Source organism: Spodoptera frugiperda, chromosome 22 (genome assembly GCF_023101765.2).
Source record: "Spodoptera frugiperda isolate SF20-4 chromosome 22, AGI-APGP_CSIRO_Sfru_2.0, whole genome shotgun sequence".
Lineage (NCBI taxonomy): Eukaryota > Metazoa > Arthropoda > Insecta > Lepidoptera > Noctuidae > Spodoptera > Spodoptera frugiperda.
In genome coordinates this window covers 7748138-7776041 of record NC_064233.1, presented here as the reverse complement: position 1 = coordinate 7776041, position 27904 = coordinate 7748138, and the positions used below count along the sequence as shown (strand labels likewise).

At 42.6% G+C, this 27904-nt stretch overlaps 1 protein-coding gene across 2 annotated transcripts; it reads right to left on the bottom strand.

Annotated features, from left to right (window-relative positions):
* Window positions 1-2497: 2497 nt before the first annotated feature.
* LOC118279756 (actin-like protein 6A) lies at window positions 2498-27511 on the bottom strand. Of its 2 annotated transcripts, XR_007706773.1 has the most exons (9): window positions 27204-27511; window positions 26102-26253; window positions 25220-25446; window positions 24453-24570; window positions 23591-23722; window positions 21605-21755; window positions 14262-14462; window positions 12378-12645; window positions 2499-2664 (listed from the first exon to the last, which is right to left on the bottom strand). XR_007706773.1 is itself a non-coding variant. In XM_050702641.1 (8 exons), the coding sequence occupies exons 1-8, from the start codon at window positions 27403-27405 to the stop codon at window positions 2829-2831; spliced, it is 1287 nt and encodes a 428-aa protein (XP_050558598.1). In that variant the 5' UTR covers window positions 27406-27511; the 3' UTR covers window positions 2498-2828. The 2 variants fall into 2 exon arrangements, 1 of the variants encoding a protein (XP_050558598.1); XM_050702641.1 differs by lacking the exon at window positions 12378-12645 and having other exon boundaries at window positions 2498-2932.
* Between the last annotated feature and the right edge of the window lie 393 nt (window positions 27512-27904).

The window sequence follows — 27904 nt, the reverse complement described above, 5'->3', positions numbered from 1 at the left end:
ATTTTATTTATTTCTTAAATATTGTAAGTTAATTTAAGTATAACGCTTGTAAAATAATGTGATTTAAATTTAAATAAAGTGTATTATGTGAATAAGTGTTGTTCTTTTGAAAATAACATTAAGTTTTGGGTAGTTTTAGGTAAACCGGATTTTGATGCGGTTTTTTTTAATAGATAGAGTGATTCAAGAGGAAGGTTTATATGTGTAATACATGCATAATATATCACCATTGCACCCATGCGAAGCTGGGGCGGGTCGCTAGTTTGTCATGTTTGATAACTTCATGTCATACTGGGGATTTTTTCAGTTAGAATTACACAAATAAAACACAAGAATCTCCTTACATCTATTTATTCTCAGTCATTAAAAAATCCATTCAATTATAATACACGATAATCATTCACACGGATGACAGAAATCATTATAATTATCACTACGGGTTTAAAATGTTGCGGTAAGCAGTGAGGTTGGTTGGGGGCCCACCATTAACATGGGCCCAACCATTTACTTGGAGCCCGGTTGTTAGTTCATTGACTATATTTGGCCAAAAGTATTGTACAAACGAATGATATAACATAACATTACGCATTTTAACCTCCGAAGGGGTAAGCAGAGGTGCATATATAGAATGTAACGCTCATTTTTCACCAGTTATGTTATAAGTACCACGTAATATGGAGGGACCATATTGCATTAACTGACACCTCTCCATAACCCACTAAAGGGGTGAGTGAATACATATAATTTCATAGAAATTGCACATTTATATTCAATGTTTTAGTTCAGAGACGAACTATCTAGATAGAATTTCAATACTGTCTGTGGTGTTTGCCTATACAAATAACTCAGGTCTTTGTCCTATGGAGGGGGGGGGTAAGTAGTAGTCGCAGAGCGCCACCTATCTCTACCATGGTGGCCAATCTGCCTAACTAAACTAGCCCACCCAGTGCGTAGGAGAAATTATAGATACACCAACGGTTAAATAAACAACCCTCACTGCTTACCGCGTATAAAAACATTGAGGATAGCGTGATATTAATAATTGTGGCGATATGTTCGTATACATACATCCTTATTTCAATAAGGGGAGTCGTTATATAGGAGAATAATAATTGGTTTCTTAATTATTATGTTATCGGCTTACTCACGTAACTGTTTGACGAGGAACTCGACTAGTTTCAAGCCATGCTAGAGGCTCATATTCATGAGCAGCATTCCGCGACACACGACGCGGCGACTGTCGCGCTGCTACTGTAGAGTAGTCGAGTTCCTCGTCAAACAGTTACGTGAGTAAGCCGATAACATAATAATTAATTTAGTATGTCTCACGAAAGTTATAATAAAATTGGTATCTTGATGATACTAGAGGGCTTACTACGAGTTTGTTTTACGTTTGATGAGATCGAAACGTTAGCGCGTTCGGCGCTCTGATTGGTTGGTTTATTCGAGCCGGCCAATCAGAACACTGAACGCGCTCTCGTCTCGATTACTTTAAGCATAAAGCAAACTCGAACTAAGGATACATATTAAAAAAGAATCACGCTTTCATTAAATGGGTAGACGTTGTACTTTATTTTTGATATATATTTTAGCAAAACTTAGTAACATTTGCGCGAGTTATAACGACTTATTTGTATTAGTCGATCTCACACATACATTCGCGTCGCGATACAAAATTCATGGACTTGGTATTAAAGACTAATTGGAAACTAGCCTATTGAAAGGTTAATTATGTATATTGTATTACAAAACGCTATAGTATTTATACGTACAAGATTAGAGGTATCACCAGAGTCGTATTATTCCCATAAAGACAAACTGGACAAGTGGTTAGGGCGGCAGGTTACAGATGGACGCCGCGAGACACGCGTGCATAGGGGGACGTACATTAATCACGTGAGAATCAATTAGAGGGGGGGGGGTTCGACAAAAACATAGGGGGACGGGGGACTTTATACAATATCACGTGTTCCAGTGTGTGTGTGTGTGTTGTTTCCAGGCAGAGGGCGCGATGGGCGCGTAGCTCGAATCGCCAGTAGCAGCGCGACAATCGCCGCGTCGTGTGTCGCGGAATGCTGCTCATGAATATGAGCCTCTAGCATGGCTTGAAACTAGTCGAGTTCCTCGTCAAAACATTACGTGAGTAAGCCGACAACATAATAATTAATTCAGTATGTCTCACGAAAGTTACAATAAAATCAATAGGTATCACGTGTATTTATTTTTCAGCCAAACGCAGGATTCTGAAACTATAAAACGGGGAGTAGTGTGGGTTGTTCCACTTCCATTATGAAAGAGTATAATTACAATTATGCATTTCTAAACTTAAACCGATATAGATGATATTTTTAGGTACTTGTATTACATACAAAATGTTTAACATATTTATATTTTGTGTATTGAAAATTATACACGTGGTGTTAGGTGGAGTGCACGGCACATATAGACTGCACGGTTGGTGCTGTGGTTGGGCAACTGTCTGCCGCGCAACGTATAGTGGGTTCGATTCCCGCACGGAGCAACTCTTTGTGTGATCCACAAATTGTTGTTTCGGGTCTGGGTGTAATGTGCATGTGAACTTGTATGTTTGTAAACGCACCCACGATACAGGAGAAAATCCTAATGTGGGGCAACATTTTTTTTTTTAAACAAAAACAATATAACCTATGAGGTATTACACTTGCCTAGGCCACTCTATAGGTTCAATCCGACTCTGGGTATCACAAATAAACGTGGATTCTCGTACAAAATCCTTATATAATTACATGTACCAGCTATCCTCAACTAGTATATAAGAACGTGTGTATATATATGTACACAGTGCTACATCACGGACACTTCCTCTCCAGCTGGCCCTTGCCGCCCTCGTCGTACTCCTGCGAAGATATCCACATCTGCTGGAAGGAACCTATCGACGCTAGGATGGACCCACCTGCAATATACAAATATATCATGAGTTTGTGTGTATGTTTGTTATGTGATAACGTCAATATTACTGAAGGGATCGGGATGAAATTTGGAATAGGAGTAGATTATGGTCTGGAATAAAGAAATATGCAAATTATTATTATAGAAATTTTGACTGCCCCGTTGGTCGAGTGGTCGCAAGTGCGACTGCCGAACAAGGGGTCTCGGGTTCGATTCCCGGGTCGGGCAAAGTATTACTGGGCTTTTTTCGATTTTTCGAAATTTCTCAGTAGTAGCACGGAGTCTGGAAATGTGTCCAGTATATGGCAATAGACTCACCCCCTATTACATGGGACTTATAATGAAAAAGTGGGTGTACATTGTATAGCGGCATTACGTGCCGTAATGTGCACCTTTGCCTACCTCTTCGGGGATAAAAGTGACGTGACGTTGTGTGTGTGTGTGTGTGTGTGTGTGTGTGTGTGTGTGTGTGTGTGTGTGTAAGTTGTTACATAGAAGTAGATTATGGTCTGGAATAAAGAAATATGCAAATTATTATTATAGAAATATATAAATTCCCATATGTAATAATGAGTGAGATTATTACCTTAAACATGAGACATTTAGGAAAAACTGTAAAATGTTTAGCAATACTTTGCTTAATTTTGGAACTAGGAATCAAATGCTTTGTTCGGCAGTTGTATTATATTGTAATTTTTGGAGTTAATATTAAATATCTGACTGCACGGTTGGTGTGGTGGCTGGGCAACTGGCTGTCGCGCAACGTGTAGAGGGTTAGATACCCGCACAAACTCTTTGTGTGATCCACAAATTGCTGTTTTGGGTCTGGGTGTCATGTGTATGTGAATTTGTATGTTTGTAAACGCCAACGTATTTGGAAACGTATTTAAAAAAAAAAAAACAAAAAAAGAATATATCAATAAATTAACAAATTATATATATAATCTTGGTATATTAATTGAAATATTATGTCATCTGACTGCAGGTTGGTGCGGTGGTTGGGCAGCCGGCTGTTGCACAACAACAGTGGGTTTGATTCCTGCACGGAGCAACTTTTTGTGTGATCCACAAATTGTTATTTTGGGTCTGGGTGTTATGTGTATGTAAACTTGCATATTTGTAAACGCACCAACGACACAAGAGAAAATCCTAGTGTGGAATAACAGATGTTAAGTCTTTGACTGCCAATAGAAAACTGTTGAAGGCAAAAGGCGGTGTTCAATGTGTTAAAGAAATAAGCAAGTTTACAACAATTGGGTAGTTTCCTAGGTCAAAAATAAATTATTTTGACATTTCAATACAATAAAACATCCCAAAATAATATTATAATTATATACTTATTAATTTAATTTTTCTAGCTAATTTTAGATAGGTAAGTACATATGCTATTTGACGCAAAAATTATGACGTCATAAATTGCGATCTCCTACAAAATTCATAGAAAAGTAACGTTTTTGACATTTCGATAAAAGTATTGAATTTGACTAGTAGGAAACTACCGTATTTAGAGAGTCTGCACAGTTACCTGTGTGTGGAAGTGAAATAAATAAATATAAATAAAGAACTGACCGATCCAGGCGGCGAAGCGTCGCTCGGTGGGGTTGGGCGCGGCGGTGGTCTTGAGGCGGTGCGAGGAGGGCGCGCGCGCGGCGAGGTCCTTGGCGAGGCGCTCCAGCCAGCCCGGCGTGGCGGCCGGCCCGCCGCACGCCGCCGCCGCCCCACCACACACTGACCATTCCGACACTTGACGTCTCCCCAACACTGCCCACTCTTACTCCTCCACGTCCAACGACAACTCGCCACTTGCATCCTTTGGCTGTCGCGACTCTGACGATGTCGTTGCTCCACCTAGTACGAAGTCTGCCAACACAAGCTGCGTCTACCGACCCGTGATCGCTTACTTGAACACAATCCTGGCTCCACAGCCTTTGAGCAATATAACCAGGCATTTGTGATTTTTGGCCGAGTGGTTGCAAGTGCCACTGCCGGACAAGGGACTCGGGTTCGATTCCCAGGCGGGTAAAGGATTGCTGGGCATTTTTCAGTTTTTCGAAAATTTCTCAGAAGCAGCACGGAGTCTGGAAATGTGCTCGGTGTATGGCAATAGCCCATTACATGGGATTTACAACATAAATTGTGAAAAGTGGGTGTTACATTGTACAGTGGCATTACGTGTGTATGTAAAGGCGTGACTTTATGTACGTATGTATGTAATGTTTTTCTTCATAATTCCCAGGTGTTCGTAGACACAGTGCCAGGCGACAACACATCCACGGACATGTTGCTGGACGACCAGAAGATGTCGGTGTCGTCGGACGAGCCCGCCACGGAGCCGGACCCTGACGCGGCAGACAAGCTGCAGCTGGAGGTCGCTGCCGGCACGCCGGTGTTGCTCAACTACCTGTTGACGCATCCCATCACTTGCAGCATACAGTAGCCAGTAGGTGCCGGCACGCCGGTGTTGCTCAACTACCTGTTGACGCATCCCATCACTTGCAGCATACAGTAGCCAGTAGGTGCCGGCACGCCGGTGTTGCTCAACTACCTGTTGACGCATCCCATCACTTGCAGCATACAGTAGCCAGTAGGTGCCGGCACGCCGGTGTTGCTCAACTACCTGTTGACGCATGGTTGCAGCATACAGTAGCCAGTAGGTGCCGGCACGCCGGTGTTGCTCAACTACCTGTTGACGCATCCCATCACCTGCAGCATACAGTAGCCAGTAGGTGCCGGCACGCCGGTGTTGCTCAACTACCTGTTGACGCATCCCATCACTTGCAGCATACAGTAGCCAGTAGGTGCCGGCACGCCGGTGTTGCTCAACTACCTGTTGACGCATCCCATCACTTGCAGCATACAGTAGCCGGTGTTGCTCAACTACCTGTTGACGCATCCCATCACTTGCAGCATACAGTAGCCAGTAGGTGCCGGCACGCCGGTGTTGCTCAACTACCTGTTGACGCATCCCATCACTTGCAGCATACAGTAGCCAGTAGGTGCCGGCACGCCGGTGTTGCTCAACTACCTGTTGACGCATCCCATCACTTGCAGCATACAGTAGCCAGTAGGTGCCGGCACGCCGGTGTTGCTCAACTACCTGTTGACGCATCCCATCACTTGCAGCATACAGTAGCCAGTAGGTGCCGGCACGCCGGTGTTGCTCAACTACCTGTGACGCATCCCATCACTTGCAGCATACAGTAGCCAGTAGGCCGGCACGCCGGTGTTGCTCAACTACCTGTTGACGCATCCCATCACTTGCAGCATACAGTAGCCAGTAGGTGCCGGCACGCCGGTGAGGCTCAACTACCTGTTGACGCATCCCATCCTTGCAGCACTACAGTCCAGCTTATTCAGGCGCACCCATCACTTGCAGGGGAGACGTGCAGAGGTGGTTCAAACCTAGAGAGTGGCGTATACTATAATATTATAAAGCTGAAGAGTTTTTTGTTTGTCTGTACGCGCTAATCTCCGGAACTACTGGTCCGATTTGAATAATTCTTTTTGTGTTGAATAGTGCATTTATCGACGATGTTTAGGCTTTAAAACATCACGCTATGACCAATAGGAGCCAAGCAAGCGGGTGAACCGCGCGGAAGTAGCTAGTACTTAGGCGCCCTTAATTTTTTGTTTGGCACCATACTCTCTCTATGGTAGTTGGGCACGCGTTCTCGCGACGCCTCTCTGTGACCAGGGGCCTTAGTCTGCTATTACAATTGTGTCAGAATGGTCGATCGAGCAGTGAGCAGTGCGAGAGGGACGGAGCTATGTAGGTTGTATAGCTCCGTCCCTCTCGGACAGACTCAGACTAAGGCCCCAGGCGCTTATCTAGTTTGCCTTAGGGATCTGAAGGCTTACTCTTGAATCCAATTCCGATCGATCGACATTGATATTTTGAACGTACTCTTGAGTTGTAACACTAGCGCCCATTGCATCCGTATTGCGTGGATATTGAATGAACTAAATGGTATTGAGTTTGGCTTTATATTCCGTACTCTGAATGCTTTAACAGCTACGATTGGTGTTGTATAGTTTTGATATTGAATAATTATTGACGTTTGATTGGATCGAAATTGCATTGATATTGAGATTGGTTTCAAGAGGACATTTTATATGACAAGGCATACACCTATGACGGTAGGTGACAGTTTTATGGCACTGATGGTGGTTCTATGGCATTTGTCGATGGTGTTACGACATGGTGTTTAATGTGTAATAAATAGTTGTGGTTTTATAATTATTCAACACGACTTTGTTACATGTTAAATTCCCATTTACGTTACAAAATATTATGACAAATGCTACGTTTTGTTTCAAAGGATTATTAAAGGTTTATATGACGGATGTTTATTTTGCAAATAGGCTACAAAAGCATTACATGTCTACATTAAAATAAAACTAGATGGGGCTTGCATTTCAATGAGACGAAATACTGAAACAAACTCAGAGGGCTTACTACGAGTTTAAGTTTACGTTTAACGAGATCGAAATGAGAGCGCTATCGGCAATCTGATTGGTTGATTCATTCGCACCGGCCAATCATGCTCTCGTTTCGTTTTCGTTCAACGTAACGTAAACTCGTACTAAGGCAACATGCTTATACAAAATTTATTAATTGAAAAGATAGCTAATGGCCTCTATTTAATATTATACAAATATGTAATTATAATTAATATTTACAGAAACTAAGTTCCTTTTCAATGTCAAATTTAAACTAATATTTGTACTTAATGTAAAATTCTCATTAGATATAATTCAGTAGTTATTTATTTATTTATTAGCTAAGTACATATGTAATTAGATTAGATTAAATTATGTTTAAACGCCGCCTCTTTTAATAAATACAGTGATATTTACCTTATGTAAACAGTAGCTCATGTAGTGTAGATGTCCAGTCAACAAGGATGTAGCGAGGTTGTCCAGGCGACACACGTACTTAGGTATCGTCATGAGTTAATGTTCACATGTAAACAGCAGCTCATGTAACAAAACATTGACTGCACGGTTGGCGTGGTGGCTGGGCAACCGGCTGCCGTGCAACGTGTAGCGAGGTTCGATTCCCGTACGGAGCAACTCTTTGTGTGATCCACAAATGATTGTTTCGGGTCTGGGTGTCATGTGTATGTGAACTTGTATGTTTGTAAACGCACCCACGACACAGGAGAAAATCCTAGTGTGGGGTAACTTTTTTTAATTCAGTTAACGAACGGGCCCCATGGTGCCCAATGATTTATATGTTGGAGCTCTTGTTGGGCCCCAGTGGTAAGCTTTAGATCGCTTGAATATCACTGTATAAAATATAGGTAGTATTCCTAATAGTATTGTAGTCTTTAAACAAATGTGTTGTGAAGTTCCTAAGCAAATATTATTTGTAGTATATTAAATTCTAGTCAATAGTTTGGTTAAGTTATTCTGTAGGTATGCAATTAGAATTATTTATTCGCTTTACTGTATTGTAGATAGCTTTTAATTCAAGTTTCCTGGTCAATCGAGAGAATGTATGGAGTATATTATTTAATTTAGGTATGAAAGTAAAATAAAGTACTTATTTAAGCTTGCCCTAATTCAAAGTTACTTGTAATCAACGCATTGTATTTTTACATAAGTCTTAAATTAGACGTCTTATTACAAACTCCGATCCTTTTCATCGATATATTAATTAATTAAGTTATTGTTTAGGTATAAGTAAAAATAGAATCTGACGAAATATGAAAATATGTGATTAAATGTGTTAGAAATGGGGATGATGACGGGGTATGGAAATTAAAAATCTAATTAATCCGTCAGTTATGTACTGAAATAATATTAGACATGTATTTTTTTGTCATATAAGATAACAATACTTAGATAAAACGAATCAAAGTTTAGGAGTGGAGCAAATACGTCATTTCTACGTATAAAACGTACCTAGAAATGACGTCACGATATTTCAAATCGATATATCTTCGAAAGTATTTGTTTCCGTAAGAAAATAAAAAATACGTGTCTAATATTTTAAAATAATCTACAAGACGGACATTAAAATAAAAATTAGTCATTTACCTTATTATTGCATTTCTACTTTAATTATATATAACTAAAATGAGCTATAAATGAATAAGAATCATGCACTCGTTTAGTTTATAAGACTTTAGCTTGATAGAAACACAATAGTGATGATAAAATATCAATTTAGTTCGTCTGAAGGAAAAATTGAGCACGTATCTTGTTTTATGTCGAAATAAATAAGTTGTTACGCACGTAATGTAAAATTATTTCACGAACTTAATACTTTGTATATAGAATTACGTTACAGACATGCGAGTTTTTACCCTTAAATGTATGATTATTACTTTTAGAGCAAATTAAATTTATTTGGATGTAAGATTAGCTCTACAGTAAGGGAAAAATATTTATAAAATTACTGTTTTTTTTTTTATTGGGTTGGTGGACATTTAAATCTTTATTTAAACAGAACTAAATTACTAGGAATAAAATGTGTATGTGTACAAATATGGAAATATAATAATGGAAATGTCATGTGGAAACGATAAAATGGCATTAAATTGGTTGATGAAAATTTCCATCACAATGCATTTAAGGGTTAAATCGATGGTAGAAACATATATATCCTTTCTTGTTATATTATTCTAAATAAATACATCCTATAACATTTAAAAGTTCTTATTCTGGACTAAAAATATAATTCTAGATATTGCAAGTGTAAGTTTAGTAATAAAATTAAAATATAAGCCAAAGCTACGCCATTTTTGCTACAGACTTTATTTATTTCTTAAATATTGTAAGTTACTTTAAGTATAACGCTTGTAAAATAATGTGATTTAAATTTAAATAAAGTGTATTATGTGAATTTAAGTGTTGTTCTTTTGATAATAACATTAAGTTTTGGGTAGTTTTAGGTAAACCGGATTTTGATGCGGTTTTTTTAATAGATAGAGTGATTCAAGAGGAAAGTTTATATGTGTAATACATGCATAATATATCACCATTGCACCCATGCGAAGCTGGGGCGGGTCGCTAGTTTGTCATGTTTGACAACTTCATGTCATATTTTGGCTTTTTCAGTTTAAATTACACAAATAAAACACAAGAATCTCCTTACATCTATTTATTCTCAGTCATTAAAAAATCCATTCAATTATAATACACGATAATCATTCACACCGATGACAGAAATCATTATAATTATCACTACGGGTTTAAAATGTTGCGGCAAGCAGTGAGGTTGGTTGGGGGCCCCACCATTAACATGGGCCCAACCATTTACTTGGAGCCCGGTTGTTAGTTCATTGACCATATTTGACCAAAAGTATTTTACAAACGAATGATATAACATTACAGCTTTTAACCACCGAAGGGGTAAGCAGAGGTGCATATATAGAATGTAACGCTCATTTTTCACCAGTTATGTTATAAGTATCACGTAATATGGAGGAACCATATTGCATTAATTGACACCTCTCCATAACCCACTAAAGGGGTGAGTAAATACATATAATTTCATAGAAATCGCACATTTATATTCAATGTTTTAGTACAGAGACGAACTATCTAGATAGAATTTCAATACTGTCTGTGGTGTTTGCCTATACAAATAACTCAGGTCTTTGTCCTATGGAGGGGGGGGGGCTAAGTAGTAGTCGCAGAGCGCCACCTATCTCGATCATGGTGGACAATCTGCCTAACTAAACTAGCCCACCCAGTACGTAGGAGAAATTATAGATACTCCAACGGTTAAATAAACAACCCTCACTGCTTACCACGTATAAAAACATTGAGGATAGCGTGATATTAATAATTGTGGCGATATGTTCGTATACATACATCCTTATTTCAATAAGGGGAGTCGTTATATAGGAGAATAATAATTGGTTTCTTAATTATTATGTTATCGGCTTACTCACGTAACTGTTTGACGAGGAACTCGACTAGTTTCAAGCCATGCTAGAGGCTCATATTCATGAGCAGCATTCCGCGACACACGACGCGGCGACTGTCGCGCTGCTACTGTAGAGTAGTCGAGTTCCTCGTCAAACAGTTACGTGAGTAAGCCGATAACATAATAATTAATTTAGTATGTCTCACGAAAGTTACAATAAAATTGGTATCTTGATGATACTAGAGGGCTTAGAACGAGTTTGTTTTACGTTTGACGAGATCCAAACGTTAGCGCGTTCGGCGCTCTGATTGGTTGGTTTATTCGCACCGGCCAATCAGAACACTGAACGCGCTCTCGTCTCGATTACTTTAAGCATAAAGCAAACTCGCACTAAGGATACATATTAAAAAAGAATCACGCTTTCATTAAATGGGTAGACGTTGTACTTCACTTTTGATATATATTTTAGCAAAACTTAGTAACATTTGCGCGAGTTATAACGACTTATTTGTATTAGTCGATCTCACACATACATTCGCGTCGCGATACAAAATTCATGGACTTGGTATTAAAGACTAATTGGAAACTAGCCTATTGAAAGGTTAATTATGTGTATTTTATTACAAAACGCTATAGTATTTATACGTACAAGATTAGAGGTATCGCCAGAGTCGTATTATTCCCATAAAGACAGACTGGACAAGTGGTTAGGGCGGCAGGTTACAGATGGACGCGAGACACGCGTGCACAAGGGGGACGTACATTCATCACGTGAGAATCAATTAGGGGGGGGGGGTGTCGACAAAATCAATCGGGGACGGGGGTTTTATACAATATCACGTGTTCCAGTGTGTGTGTGTGTGTTGATTCCAGACAGAGGGCGCGATAGGCGCGTAGCTCGAATCGCCAGTAGCAGCGCGACAATCGCCGCGTCGTGTGTCGCGGAATGCTGCTCATGAATATGAGCCTCTAGCATGGCTTGAAACTAGTCGAGTTCCTCGTCAAAACATTACGTGAGTAAGCCGACAACATAATAATTAATTCAGTATGTCTCACGAAAGTTACAATAAAATCAATAGGTATCACGTGTATTTATTTTTCAGCCAAACGCAGGATTCTGAAACTATAAAACGGGGAGTAGTGTGGGTTGTTTCACTTCCCTTATGAAAGAGTATAATTACAATTATGCATTTCTAAACTTAAACCGATATAGATGATATTTTTAGGTACTTGTATTACATACAAAATGTTTAACACATTTATATTTTGTGTATTGAAAATTATACACGTGATGTGAGGTGGAGTGGGGGGAGGGGTTAATCTAAAATCTCACCACATATAGACTGCACGGTTGGTGCTGTGGTTGGGCAACTGTCTGCCGCGCAACGTATAGTGGGTTCGATTCCCGCACGGAACAACTCTTTGTGTAATCCACAGATTGTTGTTTCGGGTCTGGGTGTCATGTGTATGTGAACTTGTATGTTTGTAAACGCACCCACGACACAGGAGAGGGGCAATACTAATGCGGGGCAACATTTTTTTTTAAACAAATAACAAGTAACATTAGGACCTATGTGGTATTACACTTGTCTAGGCCACTCTATAGGTTCAATCCGACTCTGGGTAACACAAATAAATGTGGGTTCTCGTACAAAATCCTTATATAATTACATGTACCAGCTATCCTCAACTAGTATATAAGAACGTGTGTATATATATGTACACAGTGCTACATCACGGACACTTCCTCTCCAGCTGGCCCTTGCCGCCCTCGTCGTACTCCTGCGAAGATATCCACATCTGCTGGAAGGAACCTATCGACGCTAGGATGGACCCACCTGCAATATACAAATATATAATGAGTTTGTGTGTATGTTTGTTATGTAATAACGTCAATATTACTGAAGGGATCGGGATGAAATTTGGAATATGGATAGATTATGGTCTGGAATAAAGAAATATGCAAATTATTATTATAGAAATTTTGACTGCCCCGTTGGTCGAGTGGTCGCAAGTGCGACTGCCGAACAAGGGGTCTCGGGTTCGATTCCCGGGTCGGGCAAAGTATTACTGGGCTTTTTTCGATTTTTCGAATATTTCTCAGTAGTAGCACGGAGTCTGGAAATGTGTCCAGTATATGGCAATAGGCTCACCCCCTATTACATGGGACTTATAACACAAATGGTGAAAAAGTGGGTGTACATTGTATAGCGGCATTACGTGCCGTAATGTGCACCTCTGCCTACCTCTTCGGGGATAAAAGTGACGTGACGTTGTGTGTGTGTGTGTGTGTGTGTGTGTGTGTGTGTGTGTGTGTGTGTGTGTGTGTGTGTGAGTTGTTACATAGAAGTAGATTATGGTCTGGAATAAAGAAATATGCAAATTATTATTATAGAAATATATAAATTCCCATATGTAATAATGAGTGAATATATAATTTAGATATTTACCTTTTAGATTATTACCTTAAACATGAGACATTTAGGAAAAACTGTAAAATGTTTAGCAATACTTTGCTTAATTTTGGAACTAGGAATCAAATGCTTTGTTCGGCAGTTGTATTATATTGTAATTTTTGGAGTTAATATTAAATATCTGACTACACGATTGGTGTGGTGGCTGGGCAACTGGCTGCCGCGCAGCGGGTAACGGGTTCCATTCCCGTGACTTTGTGTGATCCACAAATTGTTGTTTCGGGTGTCATGTGTATGTGAAATTGTATGTTTGTAAACGCACGACACAGGAGAAAATCCTAATGTGGGGCAACGTTTTTTTTTAAAAAAAAAAACAAAAATATACAATATAAATTAACAAATTATATATATATAATCTTGGAATATTAATTGAAATATTATGTCATCTGACTGCAGGTTGGTGCGGTGGTTGGGCAGCCGGCTGTTGCACAACAACAGTGGGTTTGATTCCTGCACGGAGCAACTTTTTGTGTGATCCACAAATTGTTATTTTGGGTCTGGGTGTTATGTGTGTGTAAACTTGTATGTTTGTAAACGCAACAACGACACAAGAGAAAATCCTAGTGTGGAATAACGTATGTTAAGTCTTTGACTGCCAATAGAAAACTGTTGAAGGCAAAAGGCGGTGTTCAATGTGTTAAAGAAATAAGCAAGTTTACAACAATTGGGTAGTTTCCTAGGTCAAAAATAAATTATTTTGACATTTCAATACAATAAAACATCCCAAAATAATATTATAATTATATACTTATTAATTTAATTTTTCTAGCTAATTTTAGAGATGTAAGTACATATGCTATTTGACGCAAAAATTATGACGTCATAAATTGCGATCTCCTACAAAATTCATAGAAAAGTAACGTTTTTGACATTTCGATAAAAGTATTGAATTTGACTAGTAGGAAACTACCGTATTTAGAGAGTCTGCACAGTTACCTGTGTGTGGAAGTGAAATAAATAAATATAAATAAAGAACTGACCGATCCAGGCGGCGAAGCGTCGCTCGGTGGGGTTGGGCGCGGCGGTGGTCTTGAGGCGGTGCGAGGAGGGCGCGCGCGCGGCGAGGTCCTTGGCGAGGCGCTCCAGCCAGCCCGGCGTGGCGGCCAGTCCGCCGCACGCTACTACGCCTCCCCATAGCGCGGGCCGAGCGTCCGCGTCGCACGCTGCCGCAGCCGCGCATACTGGTTACAAGGAATTAGTACACATTTTTAGTAAGTATATCGAGATATATTTGCTCCGGAGCAGGTCTATTAGAGAACCCGGTGCCCCTTACAGGTGTAGAGGGTGGCCACCGGGGTGGTTTTAGTGAGGTAAAAATCCCACACTCCCTAGTCTTTCATCCCCAAAAAGCTAGGCGCCTTTTGAAGGTTTCCCGTCACCAAAAAAAAAAAAAGGTATATCGAGACAGCAGACGGCCCACTAGGCAAGCGAAATATAGGAAGACCTACGACACGCTGGGAAGACGAAATTAAGAAAGTAGCGGGCCCCCAGTGGACTACAGTAGCACAAGATAGAGACACGTGGAATACTTTGGAGGAGGCCTTTACCCAATAGGGGTTCTTACAGAATAAAAACTAATCATCACTAACAAATAAAGTACTTTAAGATTTTAGCTTACACTAACAATACTAACAAGTTTTTAGTTTACACTAACATTACGAAAAATGTAAAAGTAACTGTAAGAAATAAATGGCTTTTTTATTTTTATTTTATTTTATTATTTTATTTATTATATATCGAGACAAAAACCGTTCTATTTGAGCATATTATAAGGTATTTCTGATAGTCGAACAAAATATTTAATCATAAGTTTTGTCAGTCAGTCTGTAACTGAAGCTATTTGCTCGTTTCAAAGTGTAGATGCGTGCTATGGATGGCTTCCCTACAATCAATACATCGCATACTCGAGCTGCGCATCTTCCTCGCATAGCTACGCCGTTGTTTCACGTCGGTTTCCTGTAACGTCGTGATATTACTCTGTACCCTTAGTACGAGTTTGCTTTACATTGAACAAAAACGAAACGAGAGCGCATTTGGGGTTTTGATTGGTTAATTTATTCGAACCGGTCAATCAGAGTGCCAAACGCGCTCTCATTTGGATAACTTTAAACATAAATCAAATTAAATTAACTAAAAGTTGCGCTGCACTCCCTCTCCCTCAAAATGCACCTCTCTAACATCCGAGGCTTGCACTCAAATCTCAATGCGGTCCATCACCATCTAGAGACCGAGAACCCAACGCTCTTGTTTCTCTCGGAGACCCAGATCAGATGTCCGTCGGACGTATCATACCTGAATTACTCAGGTTTTTCCTGGAGCACAATTTCGTTCCCCGTGCAGGCGTATGCCTATACGTCCAAGACGGCGTCTGTTACCGGTGTCTCCGAAATTTTGAGGATCCCAGTTTTTCTATCTTGTGGATACTGGTGGACACAGGCATGGAGAAAATCCTCTATGCATGTGTCTACCGGTCGCACAGCGGAGATTTGGAGATGGCCAGATTAGCGCAACACCTTGAGGAGGCGGCAGATGCGGCTAAGAGGTACCCTTCGGCCCAGTTGGTGTTACTGGGGGACTTTAACGCCCATCACCAGGAGTGGCTGTTCCCATACCAGTGCACTGACCATGCTGGGAGGGAGATGCGTAAGCTTGCGCTGACGCTTGGCCTGACCCAGCTGGTCCACGAGGCCACAAGGGTGCCTGATGTCGATACGCAAACTGCCAACTGCTTAGACCTTCTGCTGACAACTGATCCAGACAGCTACTCAGTGTCAGTTTCATCACCCCTGGGTAGCTCTGACCACTGTCTGGTGAAATCCGTATCCACGTACTCCCCACCACAGTATTGTCCCAGAGGATCTCGGCGGATGTGGCGGTACAAGTCAGCAGATTGGGATGGGATGCGATCTTTTTTAAAATCCTATCCTTGGCGGCCTGTCTGCTTCTCTACTGAGGACCCGTCAGCTTGTGCGGATGCCATAACGGGGGTGTTGCGTCAGGGCATGGAATACTACATTCCATTCTCGGACGCAGCATCCTTCGATGGCGCTCGTCCATGGTTTGATGCCGACTGCGGACGTGCTGAGGTGCGAAAGCATGCGGCATACTTGGCATGGGCGGGTGCCAGGCGCCGTAAGGCAGGCGACACTCCTCAGAAGAAGAGAGCCTTCAACCGGGCTGCCAAGTCATGCAAAAAGGCATTGCGGATGGCTCGGTTCAACCACATTGGCCAAATAGGGAACAAACTGTGTTTTGGTCCCTGGCCAGGGCGGTTGAATCGAACTTCTGCCGCCCCTCTCTTCCGCCTCTCCTGAGGTCTGACGGGACGCTAGCTCACACCGCAGTAGAGAAAGCGAACTTATTTGCTTCTCTATTTGCGGAGTCTTCAATTCTTGATACTGGTGGCGCTATGCCTCCTTCTCTCCATAGCGTTTGCGAGACGAAAATGTCGAAAATTCGCATCCGACAGAAGGAGGTATATAAGACGTTGCGTAATCTCGACGTGAACAAGGCCAGTGGACCCGACGGAATCCCAGCCGTGGTTTTAAAAACCTGTGCGCCTGAGTTGTCTCCAATCCTGACACGCCTGTTTCGCTTTCCTTGGAGACGGGTCAAGTGCCGGTTGTATGGAAGCTGGCTAACATGCAGCCTGTCCCAAAAAAGGTAGTCGTGCCGACCCTAATAATTACCGACCTTCTCGGTCACGTCCATACTCTGCAAGAGTGTGGAACGTGTGCTTAACAACAAGCAGAGAAGAATGGGGAAGCGATCGCCGTCTCCTTGGACGTCTCGAAGGCCTTTGACAGGGTATGGCACGACAGCCTTTTGAGTAAGCTTCCAGCGTACGGCATTTCTCCTAGTCTGAATACCTGGGTAAAAGACTTTCTGAGTGATCGGTCTCTCCGAGTTGTTGTTGATGGATGAAGAGCCCATGACGACTAATGCCGGAGTTCCTCAGGGGTCTGTTCTCTCTGCAACTCTGTTTCTGCTGCACATTAACGATCTTCTAGTGCCCGGTATCCATGGGTATGCAGACACAGTTGTAGAGAGATATCTGCCAGGTGCTCGGGCTAGTAAGGAGTTAATTCGGTCTGAGAGAGAGGCAATGGTAGAGCGTACGAATGTCTCACTTCAGGCGTGTCCAAATGGGGCGAAGCCAATCTGGTGGGATTCAACGCCGCCAAAACACAAGCGTGTCTATTCACTGCTAAAAGGAGCCCATTCACCTTGGCTCCTACTTTTCGAGATGTATCCCTGGAGTGCACCGACCGCCTTCAGCTCTTGGGAGTTGAAATCTCTTCAGATCTTAACTTCGGGCGGTTCATCGAGTCCAAGGCCAGGGTGGCTGCTAAGAAACTCGGCATCCTTGCTAAGGTCCGGCGGTACTTCACACCAGGACAGCTTTTAATGCTATACAAAGCACAGGTCCGATCTTGTATGGAGTACTGCGGCCACATATGGGCAGGTGCTGCAAAGTGTCACCTGGCAACTTTGGACTCGGTGGAAAGGCGTGCGAAGAGGCTAATTGGTGATCCAGATTTGGTTAAGTCCAATCTTCAAAGCCTTGAGCACTTGTATGGTATCCAGCCTTTCGGTGTTTTACAGGTTGCTTTTTGGAGAGTGTGCGGAGGAATTACACGACCTAATTCCACCATCCCATTTCTTTATACGCACGGCGGTTATCCATCCTTACGTTGTCGAAACTTCTACGGTTCGGACTAAGCGTTTCGCTTGATCGTTCATTCCGCGTACATCGAAGGACTGGAACAATCTGCCTGCTGCGGTTTTTCCATCCGATTACAATGTTGGTGTCTTCAAGTCTAAAGTGAATAGGCTCTTAAGAAACTAGTGAGCCTCACCATCAACGATTACATCACTACTTACCATCAGGTATGGATTGTAGTCAAGCATTAGTTTTAATCGCATAAAAAAAAGGTAACGACCTCCTCAGCGATCGGCAGTATGGGTTTCGCCGCAACCGATCTACTGGGGACCTTCTTGCGTATGCCACCCACATTTGGAGCGAGGCCATCGAGAAACACGGGGAGGCATTAGCGGTATCACTCGATATATCTAAGGCCTTTGACAGGGTTTGGAACGACAGCCTTATCGGTAAGCTTCCTGCGTATGGATTTCCCGCTGATCTGTGCAGATGGATTGCAGACTTCCTGAGGGATCGGTCAATTCGAGTAGTTATCGATGGCTGCTCGTCTGACCAATTTGGTATCAACGCCGGAGTCCCTCAGGGGTCAGTACTTTCAGCAACGCTCTTTTTGCTGCACATCAACGACCTGCTTAAGCCCGGTATCTTTGGGTATGCAGATGACAGCACAGTTGTTGAAAGGTATGTGTCCGATGCGCGGACTAGCGGAACACAGATCCGATCTCTAAGAGAATCAATGGTCGAACGGTTGAACTCGTCCTTGAAGGCGGTCTCCGATTGGGGTGACGCCAACTTGGTCAAGTTCAACGCTACCAAAACCCAGGCGTGTCTATTCTCTGCAAAACGGAGTCAATTTCCGCTGGCTCCTAATTTCCGAAATGTATCCGTTCCAATATCGGATCATCTTGATCTTCTGGGCGTAACTCTATCGCCAACGCTAAACTTCCGCTCATATATAGAGTCAAAGGCGCATCTGGCTGGTAGGAAGTTGGGTATCCTCTCGAAGGTGGACGGTACTTCACACCGAAACAACTGCTGAGCCTGTACCAAGCGCAGGTTCGGTCATGTATGCAGTACTGCTCTCACCTTTGGGACGGCTCGGCTAAATGCCAGCTCGATGCGCCAGAACAAATCGAAAGGCGTGCCAAGAAGCTCATCAACGATGATGCGCTTGTGGAGGCCCGGCTTCAAAGCCTCGAACACAGGCGTAAGGTTGCAAGCCTTTCCGTTTATTACCGGATACATTTCGGAGAGTGTGCGGGGGAACTGCACAACTTGATTCCTCCTAGTCCTTTCCATCATCGAACCACAAGACAATCGGCGAGGCGTCACCGTTTCATGGTGGATATCCCACCCACTCGCACGAAGCGCTTCGCTTCAAGCTTCCTTGTGCGAACTGCTAGGGAGTGGAACTCCTTGCCGGAGTCTGTATTTCCTGATGGGTATAACCTGGGTGTCTTCAAAGCCCGAGTGAATATGTTGCTTATGGGCAGACGTGCTCCATCGTAGGCCGCATCATCACTTACCATCAGGCGAGATAGCGGCCAAACGTCGGCCCATTTAACATAAAAAAGCAGCTGAGCTTAGTCTCCCTGAAAGTGCTTTTATGTGGGGCCCCCATTGTAATCTGTCATCTAGTGTGAAACCTAAAAATATAGTCTCCTTAACAAAAATTGGAATTTAACATAACGTTCGTTATTTTGTACGTTTGGCAAGCAAAATTTAATACATTTTGATGTTTTCTCATTAAGCGCCAAGTTATTAATAGTAAACCAATCATAGACTCGAAGAATGGAGCTGTTTACGTCGTCAAAATTATTCGTACGTCGACCTAACTTAAAAGTCAGTGATATATCATCTGCAAACTGCACCATTTTTGGTTCATTTTCGAATATGAGTAGAAAATCGTTTATGTAGATTAAAAAAAGGAAAGGACCCAATATTGAACCTTGAGGAACGCCCATTTTTATCTCAGACCCTTGTGAATTAACACCGTTTATATGAACTTTTAGCTGCCTATCCTCTAAATATGATTTCAATAGACGGAGCGCAGTGTTTCTAATCCCGTAATGATTTAATTTCAGCAAAAGTGTCTCGTGATCAACGCAATCAAATGCTTTTGAGAGGTCACAAAAACACCTATGGCATCCTGTGCTTCCTCCCAGGCACCAAATATTTCTTTCATTAAAATAACACCGGCGTCAGTTGTACAACGACCTTTAGTGAAACCATACTGCTGATGGTGGAAGATGGAGTTTTTATTAAAATGATGAAGCATCTGAGACAGTATCAACTTTTCAAACACATACGCATACTCAAGCACATAGCTACATACATCTTCCTCACATAGCTACGCCGTTGTTTCACGTCGGTTTCCTGTTCCTATAACGCCGTGTTATTATTCTATACCCTTAATGCGAATTTGCTTTACATTAAACGAAAACAAAACTAGAGAGCGTTCGGGGTTTTGATTGGTTTATTTAATTTATTTTCTTTACAAATTGGTTTTATTGTCCCGTTAGTTTTGACGTATGGTAGTTACATTGTTCCTACATATTTATACAATAGATAAATAGTGTATCAGAGATATTGTAAAAAACTTTTTTAAAAAGAGTAACGATGGAGTTTCTTGCTCGTTCTTCTCCATTCGAAGCTACACTTTGGAACGAGCGCCTAGCTTCACTGACAGACAGACTGACGGACAATTCAATTTGACGTTTCAAAAGTGCCTTATTTAGGATTAATTGAAATAAATGCTTTGACTTTGACTTTATTCGAGCCGACCAGTCAGAGCTCTGAACACACTCTTGTTTCGATTACTTTAAACGTAAAGCAAACTCTACCATGAGTTTGAAACAATAGTATTTGTCTATAATCACTAACAACGACCTAAATTTTTGTATGTACAGGCAAATTTTACAACGCCTCTACCGGTCACCTGTGGAAGTAAAATTTGCCATACAAAAAATTTACGTCGTCGCTAGCGACTATCGACAAATACTATTGCTTCAAACTGATGGTAGAGTTTGCTTTACGTTTAAAGTAATCGAAACGAGACCGCGTTTGGCGCATTGATTGGCTTGAATAAATTTACCAATCAAAACCCCGAACGCGCTCTTGTTTCTTTTTCGTTCAACGTAAAGCAAACTCGCTCGCTTCAAACTCATGGTACCAAGGCTCGGATACCGGTTAAATTTTCAAACCGCTATTATGTACTTGAACGCAAAACCTTTACATTGGGTTTCGTTCGCATAAACCGGTATTTGGAACAGTATTTTCATAAAGGTTTTTCCGCATTAAACGGTTTAGAGCAATAAAAACCGGTTGAAATGCCGCTTTCGCTGTTCAGATTATATTCAATAATAATATTTCAACGCGTTTACCGACATGCCCCTCGTCGAATAAACCGGTTGAAATAAAGTTCTTTAAATGTTCACGTTCTTAAGAAAAGTTCGGAGGAAAACCGATATAAACCGGTATTAACCGGTATTTTTTAAACCGGTTCCGAGCCTTGGTGGAAACAACATGTATAACTGTGAATGTGGTGCATGTCTATAATTGGCATAAGCACATGATCTTGTGTCTTCATCTTGCCTTTCTTTAATGTTGGTGTTTATTCTGTTGACGTGGCTTATGATCATAAATAAATAAATAACTCACCTAAATGCGGAGCCCCGAGTGTGGGCTCGAAGAGACACTCGGTGAGCTTGAACCGCTCGGGGCCGAAGTCCTGGTGGTAGCCGCCCGGGAACTCGTAGTGCGTGAACGGAACCGACGCCGCCTGGCGCTCCTCGTACTGGCTCTCAGATATCTGGGGAGGAAAATGAGTGTTTTAAGGACATGTCTATACTTCACTAGCTTCTGCCCGCGAAAAAAATTAGGGTTGTATATACTACCCCTAACATTTAGGGGGATGAAAAATAGATGTTGGCCGGATCGCACGCATCGGACGGATCGGTCGGATCGGACGGATCGCACGCATCGGTCGGTCGGATCGGTTCAATCGGACGAATCGCACGCATCGGACGGATCGCACGCATCGGACGGATCGCACGCATCGGTCGGATCGGACGGATCGGTCGGATCGGACGGATCGCACGCATCGGTCGGTCGGATCGGTTCAATCGGACGAATCGCACGCATCGGACGGATCGCACGCATCGGACGGATCGCACGCATCGGTCGGATCGCACGCATCGGACGGATCGGTCGGATCGGACGGATCGCACGCATCGGTCGGTCGGATCGGTTCAATCGGTCGGATCGCACGGATCGGTCAAATCGCACGCATCGGACGGATCGCACGCATCGGTCGGATCGCACGCATCGGACGGATCGGTCGGATCGCACGCATCGGACGGATCGCACGCATCGCACGGATCGGTCGGATCGCACGCATCGGTCGGATCGCACGCATCGCACGCATCGGTCGGATCGCACGCATCGGTCGGATCGCACGGATCGCACGCATCGGTCGGATCGTACGCATCGGACGTATCGCACGCATCGGTCGGATCGCACGCATCGGTCGGATCGCACGCATCGGTCGGATCGGACGGATCGCACGCATCGGACGGATCGGTCGGATCGCACGGATCGCACGCATCGGTCGGATCGGTCGGATCGCACGCATCGGTCGGATCGCACGCATCGGTCGGATCGGTCGCATCGCACGAATCGCACGGATCGGTCGCATCGCACGGATCGGACGCATCGGTCGGATCGGTCGGATCGCACGCATCGGTCGGATCGCACGCATCGGACGGATCGGTCGGATCGCACGCATCGGACGGATCGCACGCATCGGACGGATCGGTCGGATCGGTCGGATCGCACGCATCGGTCGGATCGGTCGGATCGCACGCATCGGACGGATCGGTCACAACAACGGAACAAACATACAAGTTCACATACACATGACACCCAGACCCGAAACAACAAATTTGTGGATCACACAAAGAGTTGCTCCGTGCGGGAATTGAACCCGCGACACGTTGTACGGCAGCCAATGGCCCAGCCACCGCACCAACTGTGCAGTCGAATTGTATAGCCACTAAGTGAGTACATACAGATTAGGTGCCTTTAATACGCGGCTAATTGCAACAAAAACATCTAAGTATTACAGTACATGCTTCGGCACGAATGGGCCGGCTCGACCGGAGTGATACCACGGCCTCACAGAAAACCGACGTGAAACAACGCTTGCGTTGTGTTTCGTTGTGTGAGTGAGGTTACCGGAGGCCCAATTACCCCTTCTCAATCTTCCAAATCCCCGAACAACCCTTAAATTCCTAACCCCCAAAAAACCGGTAACGCACTTGTAACACCTCTAGTGTTTCGGGTGTCCATGGGCGGCGGTGATTGCTTACCATTAGGTGATAAGTCTGCTCGTTTACCGGCTTATTAACACATTCAGTTTATTATCAGTTTAATTCCAGAACCGTAGAGTCGCACCCTCTATGCAATTCTTTGGATTAGGGTATCTTTAGTCTTCAGTATTATTTTAAGCAGAAAATACACCATGAATTTTTGGAAAGAAAGAGCAAAAACATTGAACTCGCTGGAGGAGTCTATGGCGCTGGAATAAAATTGACATGGACTCTCCGGGCGAGTCAGTGGCACTGAATGTGTAAAAAAAGAACGTACCTGTGCCACACAATGGCAGAAGTCCTCGTACTGCCGTTTGAGCATGTACTGTTGCCAGGAGTGCGTGAGGCCCGCCGGGAGGGTCTTCAGCGTGTAGCGCCCGCGCTCGCGCTCTCTTATCACTTCCTTGCTCTGGAAATATTAAGATATTTATGTTAAATCTTTCGTCACCAACATATCAGTCACAGTTTTATTTTTATCACAATAACAAAACACCAAAATTTCCCGCGCCCGTGCTTTTGCATGATCAGCTGTTGGCAGAGAGGTGCCCGTGGCCGCGTTATCGGAAGATTAGTAATTACGGAGGTATTTCGGAACTTTACTTTGTTATTGTGATAAAAAATAAATAAATGAGTATTAAAAAAGGTTTCTTTGGGAAAGTTGTTTGTAATGAGTACAATCGCGTGTTTAAATATCGTTCACTAATTACCAGTCACCCTAAAGACAGTCAGACTTGCATTTGACTATATTTATGTAGAGGCCGTTTAGGAAAGTTTATCATAATACTAGCTACTTCCGCGCGGTTTCACCCGCTCGGCTTGGCTCCTATTGATCGTAGGTATAAACGGACTATCCAACACAGAAATATTTTATCAAATCGGACCCGTAGTTCTCGAGGTCAGCGCGTACAAACAAATAAGATATAGCTACTTCTGCGCGGTTTCACCCGCTCTGCTCGGCTCCTATTGGTCATAGCGTGATGTTTTATAGCCTATAGCCTTCCTCGATAAATGCACTATTCAATACAAAAATAATTATTCAAATCGAACTAGTAATTCTTGAGATTAGCGCATTCAAACAAACAAACATAAGATATTTTCTCTCTTTATAACTTTCTAACAAAACAGTTGTAATGATGTACCTGTATACTGTATATGGGCAGCATCTGTATATGCATGTTGGACAACATATGTTTGGCCTGCGCCGCGAGGTGGTCGCCCCCTATCGGGGACCGGACGGCCGCGTTCACGAGCGCATATCTGTAAAAAGGAAAGAATAGTATTAACTTACAGAAGTCTTATTTGCTATTTGTTTTATGGTATAAGCCGGTAAACGAGCAGACGGATCACCTGATGGTAAGCAATCGCCGCCACCCATGGTCATCCGAAACACCAGTGGCGTTACAAGTGCGTTGCCGGCATTTTGGAAATTTAAGGATTGTTGGGAATTTAATGAGGAATCAGGGATTGGGAAAATTGAAGAAGGGAGTAATTGGACCTCTGGGAACCTCACTTACACAACGCAAGCATTGCTTCACGTCAGTTTTCTGTGAGGCCGTGGTATCACTCCGGTCGAGATAACCTAGCAGTGCCGAAGCATGGCTCTCCCACACTTGCTTAAGAAAGACTGGAAGAGACTTACTATTTTTCTATTTGATCTTGGGGATTGTCGATTAACATGAGGTGATTTGTTTATAAGTATTTATTTTATTTATTTATTTTATTGCTGAAAATCGGCGAGCTATCGCGCTTGGGTCGCAGCATTTAAGCTTAGTAGTGGCCTTTTTGCACCCTGACTTTTAAGTTTTTTTTTGTCATATTAATTTTTATGTTTATTGTTTTTAAACTGTTTTTATTTCTTCTTCTAGATAACATTTAATTTTAATTGTAAATGAAACTTCTCCCTCACCCATCAATAACGGGCACAGCAGAAGTCTGACTGGCCCCAGCATCGACCACCAAAGCCGTGCTCTTTCCATTAGCAAACGCAGCCAGTACTGCACTCTTCACCAGGAAGAAGGCTGGCGCCTGGTACTTCTCGAACAGCAGTTCAGCTAGCTTCTCCCGAGCTGGTCTCGTCGTCCACACAGCTTCCGTGAACAGAGCTGGGTGGTGCTCTGATGGGGAACGGATTACCTGGGGAACAAAATTGAAGATTATTTAATACTAGCTACTTCTGCGCGATTTCACCCGCTCTACTTGGCTGCTATTGGTCATAGCGTGATGTTTCATAGCCTTCCTCGATAGATATACTATTCAACACAAAAATAATTATTCAAATCGGACCAGTTATTCTGGAGATTAGCGTTCAAACAAACAAACAAAGTTGTATCTTCACATTCCTACAGTAAGGGTGCTTTTACACCAGAGATGTGCTATGTAGCAATAGTAGTAATAGTCAATCTGTGGTGGTCTGATGGCTCTTTGAGGCGCGCGCAGAACGCGACGCGCCGCACGCACGGGTCTGGTTCTGGTCGGGCGGCGAGCTACCCTTGCTCACCGTCCGCAGACCCGCACTTACGGTGGCCGGAGATCGTCGCGCGATCCCCGACGCCCGGAGTGTCTCTCGCGACGGCTGGGGCGTGAGGAAGTTCGTTCCCTCACGCGCCCCGCCTCCTCCTTAGCTAGCATGACTGCTTCGCAGAAGGAGGAGACGGCATCCCAGTCCCCCTCGCTCCGCACCATGGCTTGTATCAGTGCCGGACGCGAGAAGGCGCCGTCGCCGAAGTATATATATAGTAATTGTTCAGCATAATGATATTTTTGGTCATGAGTAATAAATGCAAGTTACCTTAGCATAGCAGTAATCAAGCATCTTTTCAAACAGGTCCCAGTTGTCGACCTGTCCATCCTTCATGTAAGTGTGGACCTCCATGCCGGCGCGGGGCACATGCAGCTCTGTCACATCTATGTAGTGGCGGAGATCACCACCTGCTTTTGTTCCTGCAAAGTATATGATAATAAAGATTATTAAAAAACCTAATCTAATGTTTCTTAATGTAAAATATGGACAAAGTCAATTATTTCAATTAATCTTTAATTAGGCACTTTTGAAAGGTCCAATTGAATTGTCTGTCAGTCTGTCCGTCAGTGAAGCTAGATGTTTGTTTGTTCCAAAGTCTAGCTTTAAGTGAGAAGAAACTCCATCACTACTCTTTAAAAAGAAAACAGTTAAAGTCATTTATTTCAGTTCAACCAAGAAAGCGGCACTGATCGCTTACCATCAGGTGATTCGTTTGCCACCTATTCAATAAATATAAAAGGCACTTTTGAATAACAGATAAGACACGAAGTGAGTCTGTTGGTCCATTCACTGTTGCAGCCATTTGTTAGTTCCAAAGTGTAGATTCTTATGGAGAATAACAAGCAAGTATTGAGTGTGGGAGAGTCATGCTTTGGCAAAGTATTTAGAAGTTTAAGTTAATTTTGTAGTTTTAAGTATCAAGTACATGTGTAACATAATAACAATGAGAATATGATATAGTTCCAAATGTTCCAATAATAATAACTTTTTTTTTTAATGGGGAAAAACATCCAATGATTTCTCCCGCCTTGGGTGAGGCGATAGTGTCAGACTCTTACTGCCTAAACACTATGCCATTCCTACTCCTGCTTTGAGCTGAAACCATGGTAACCCATTAGGTAGTCAGCAGCTCCAGATAACAGTAATGAAATTGTTAGTTTGGTTGTTACAATTTTGTTTTGACAACAAACAAACGTATCTGAGCAACACGAATATCGATTAAATATGTTTTTCCACTAGAATAATTAACAGAAACAAATAAGAATAGTTATTATAAGCTTAGAAAGCTGTTGACATGGAAAGTTGTAGAGAAATGTACAACAAAAAATGCTCCTAACAGTTTTACAAAAAAAATGGTATAGAACCTTACCGCTTTGCGTGACATTGCCGTCGGGAACCTTCTCCTCAGGTTCAGGGATATGGGTGGCTGGTCCAACGCCGACCACGGCCGGAATATCGGCCTTAGGCGTATCTTCCTGTGCATAACCAACGCGCAAGGAATGATGCCCAGGATCGAAAACCAGCGCGCCTATTTCATCGCCACCATACAGCATCCCGTTAGGACCACTCATTTTACAATTTAACACTTAATTTCACGTCTTTTTTGTTATTTTATTTACAGTTTCGGCACCGCGTAGTTTTGTTGATCACCAACGAAACCGATTGTTTTGTTATCTGTGGTTTCTGTGGTAACTGTAAGAAAAGTTTATATTCTGAGCATAAATTGTTGATAGACAGAGATAGCAATATACATTTTGCACAAGTGAGAAGAAGTAAGCGTTACTAGTCAAAAGTAGTGTCTCTGGAACGCAATTCAATATGCTGCGTGTAATAGAACAGCAATGTTAAATTTTTAGCCAAAATAAATATCCTGTAGTTTTGTGTTGTTTTTTATAGAATATAATTTTGACTTTTTTATATTCTTATATTATGATTGATTTAAATATTATTAATTTTCTAATTTAATTGCCAAACCTTCAATCCATGTTTGTGACTATACATTTCTAACGTGTAAAGGAATGATAACTCTCAGAGCGCCAAACGGCCAAGGAGCTGTATCTTTTAGTAATG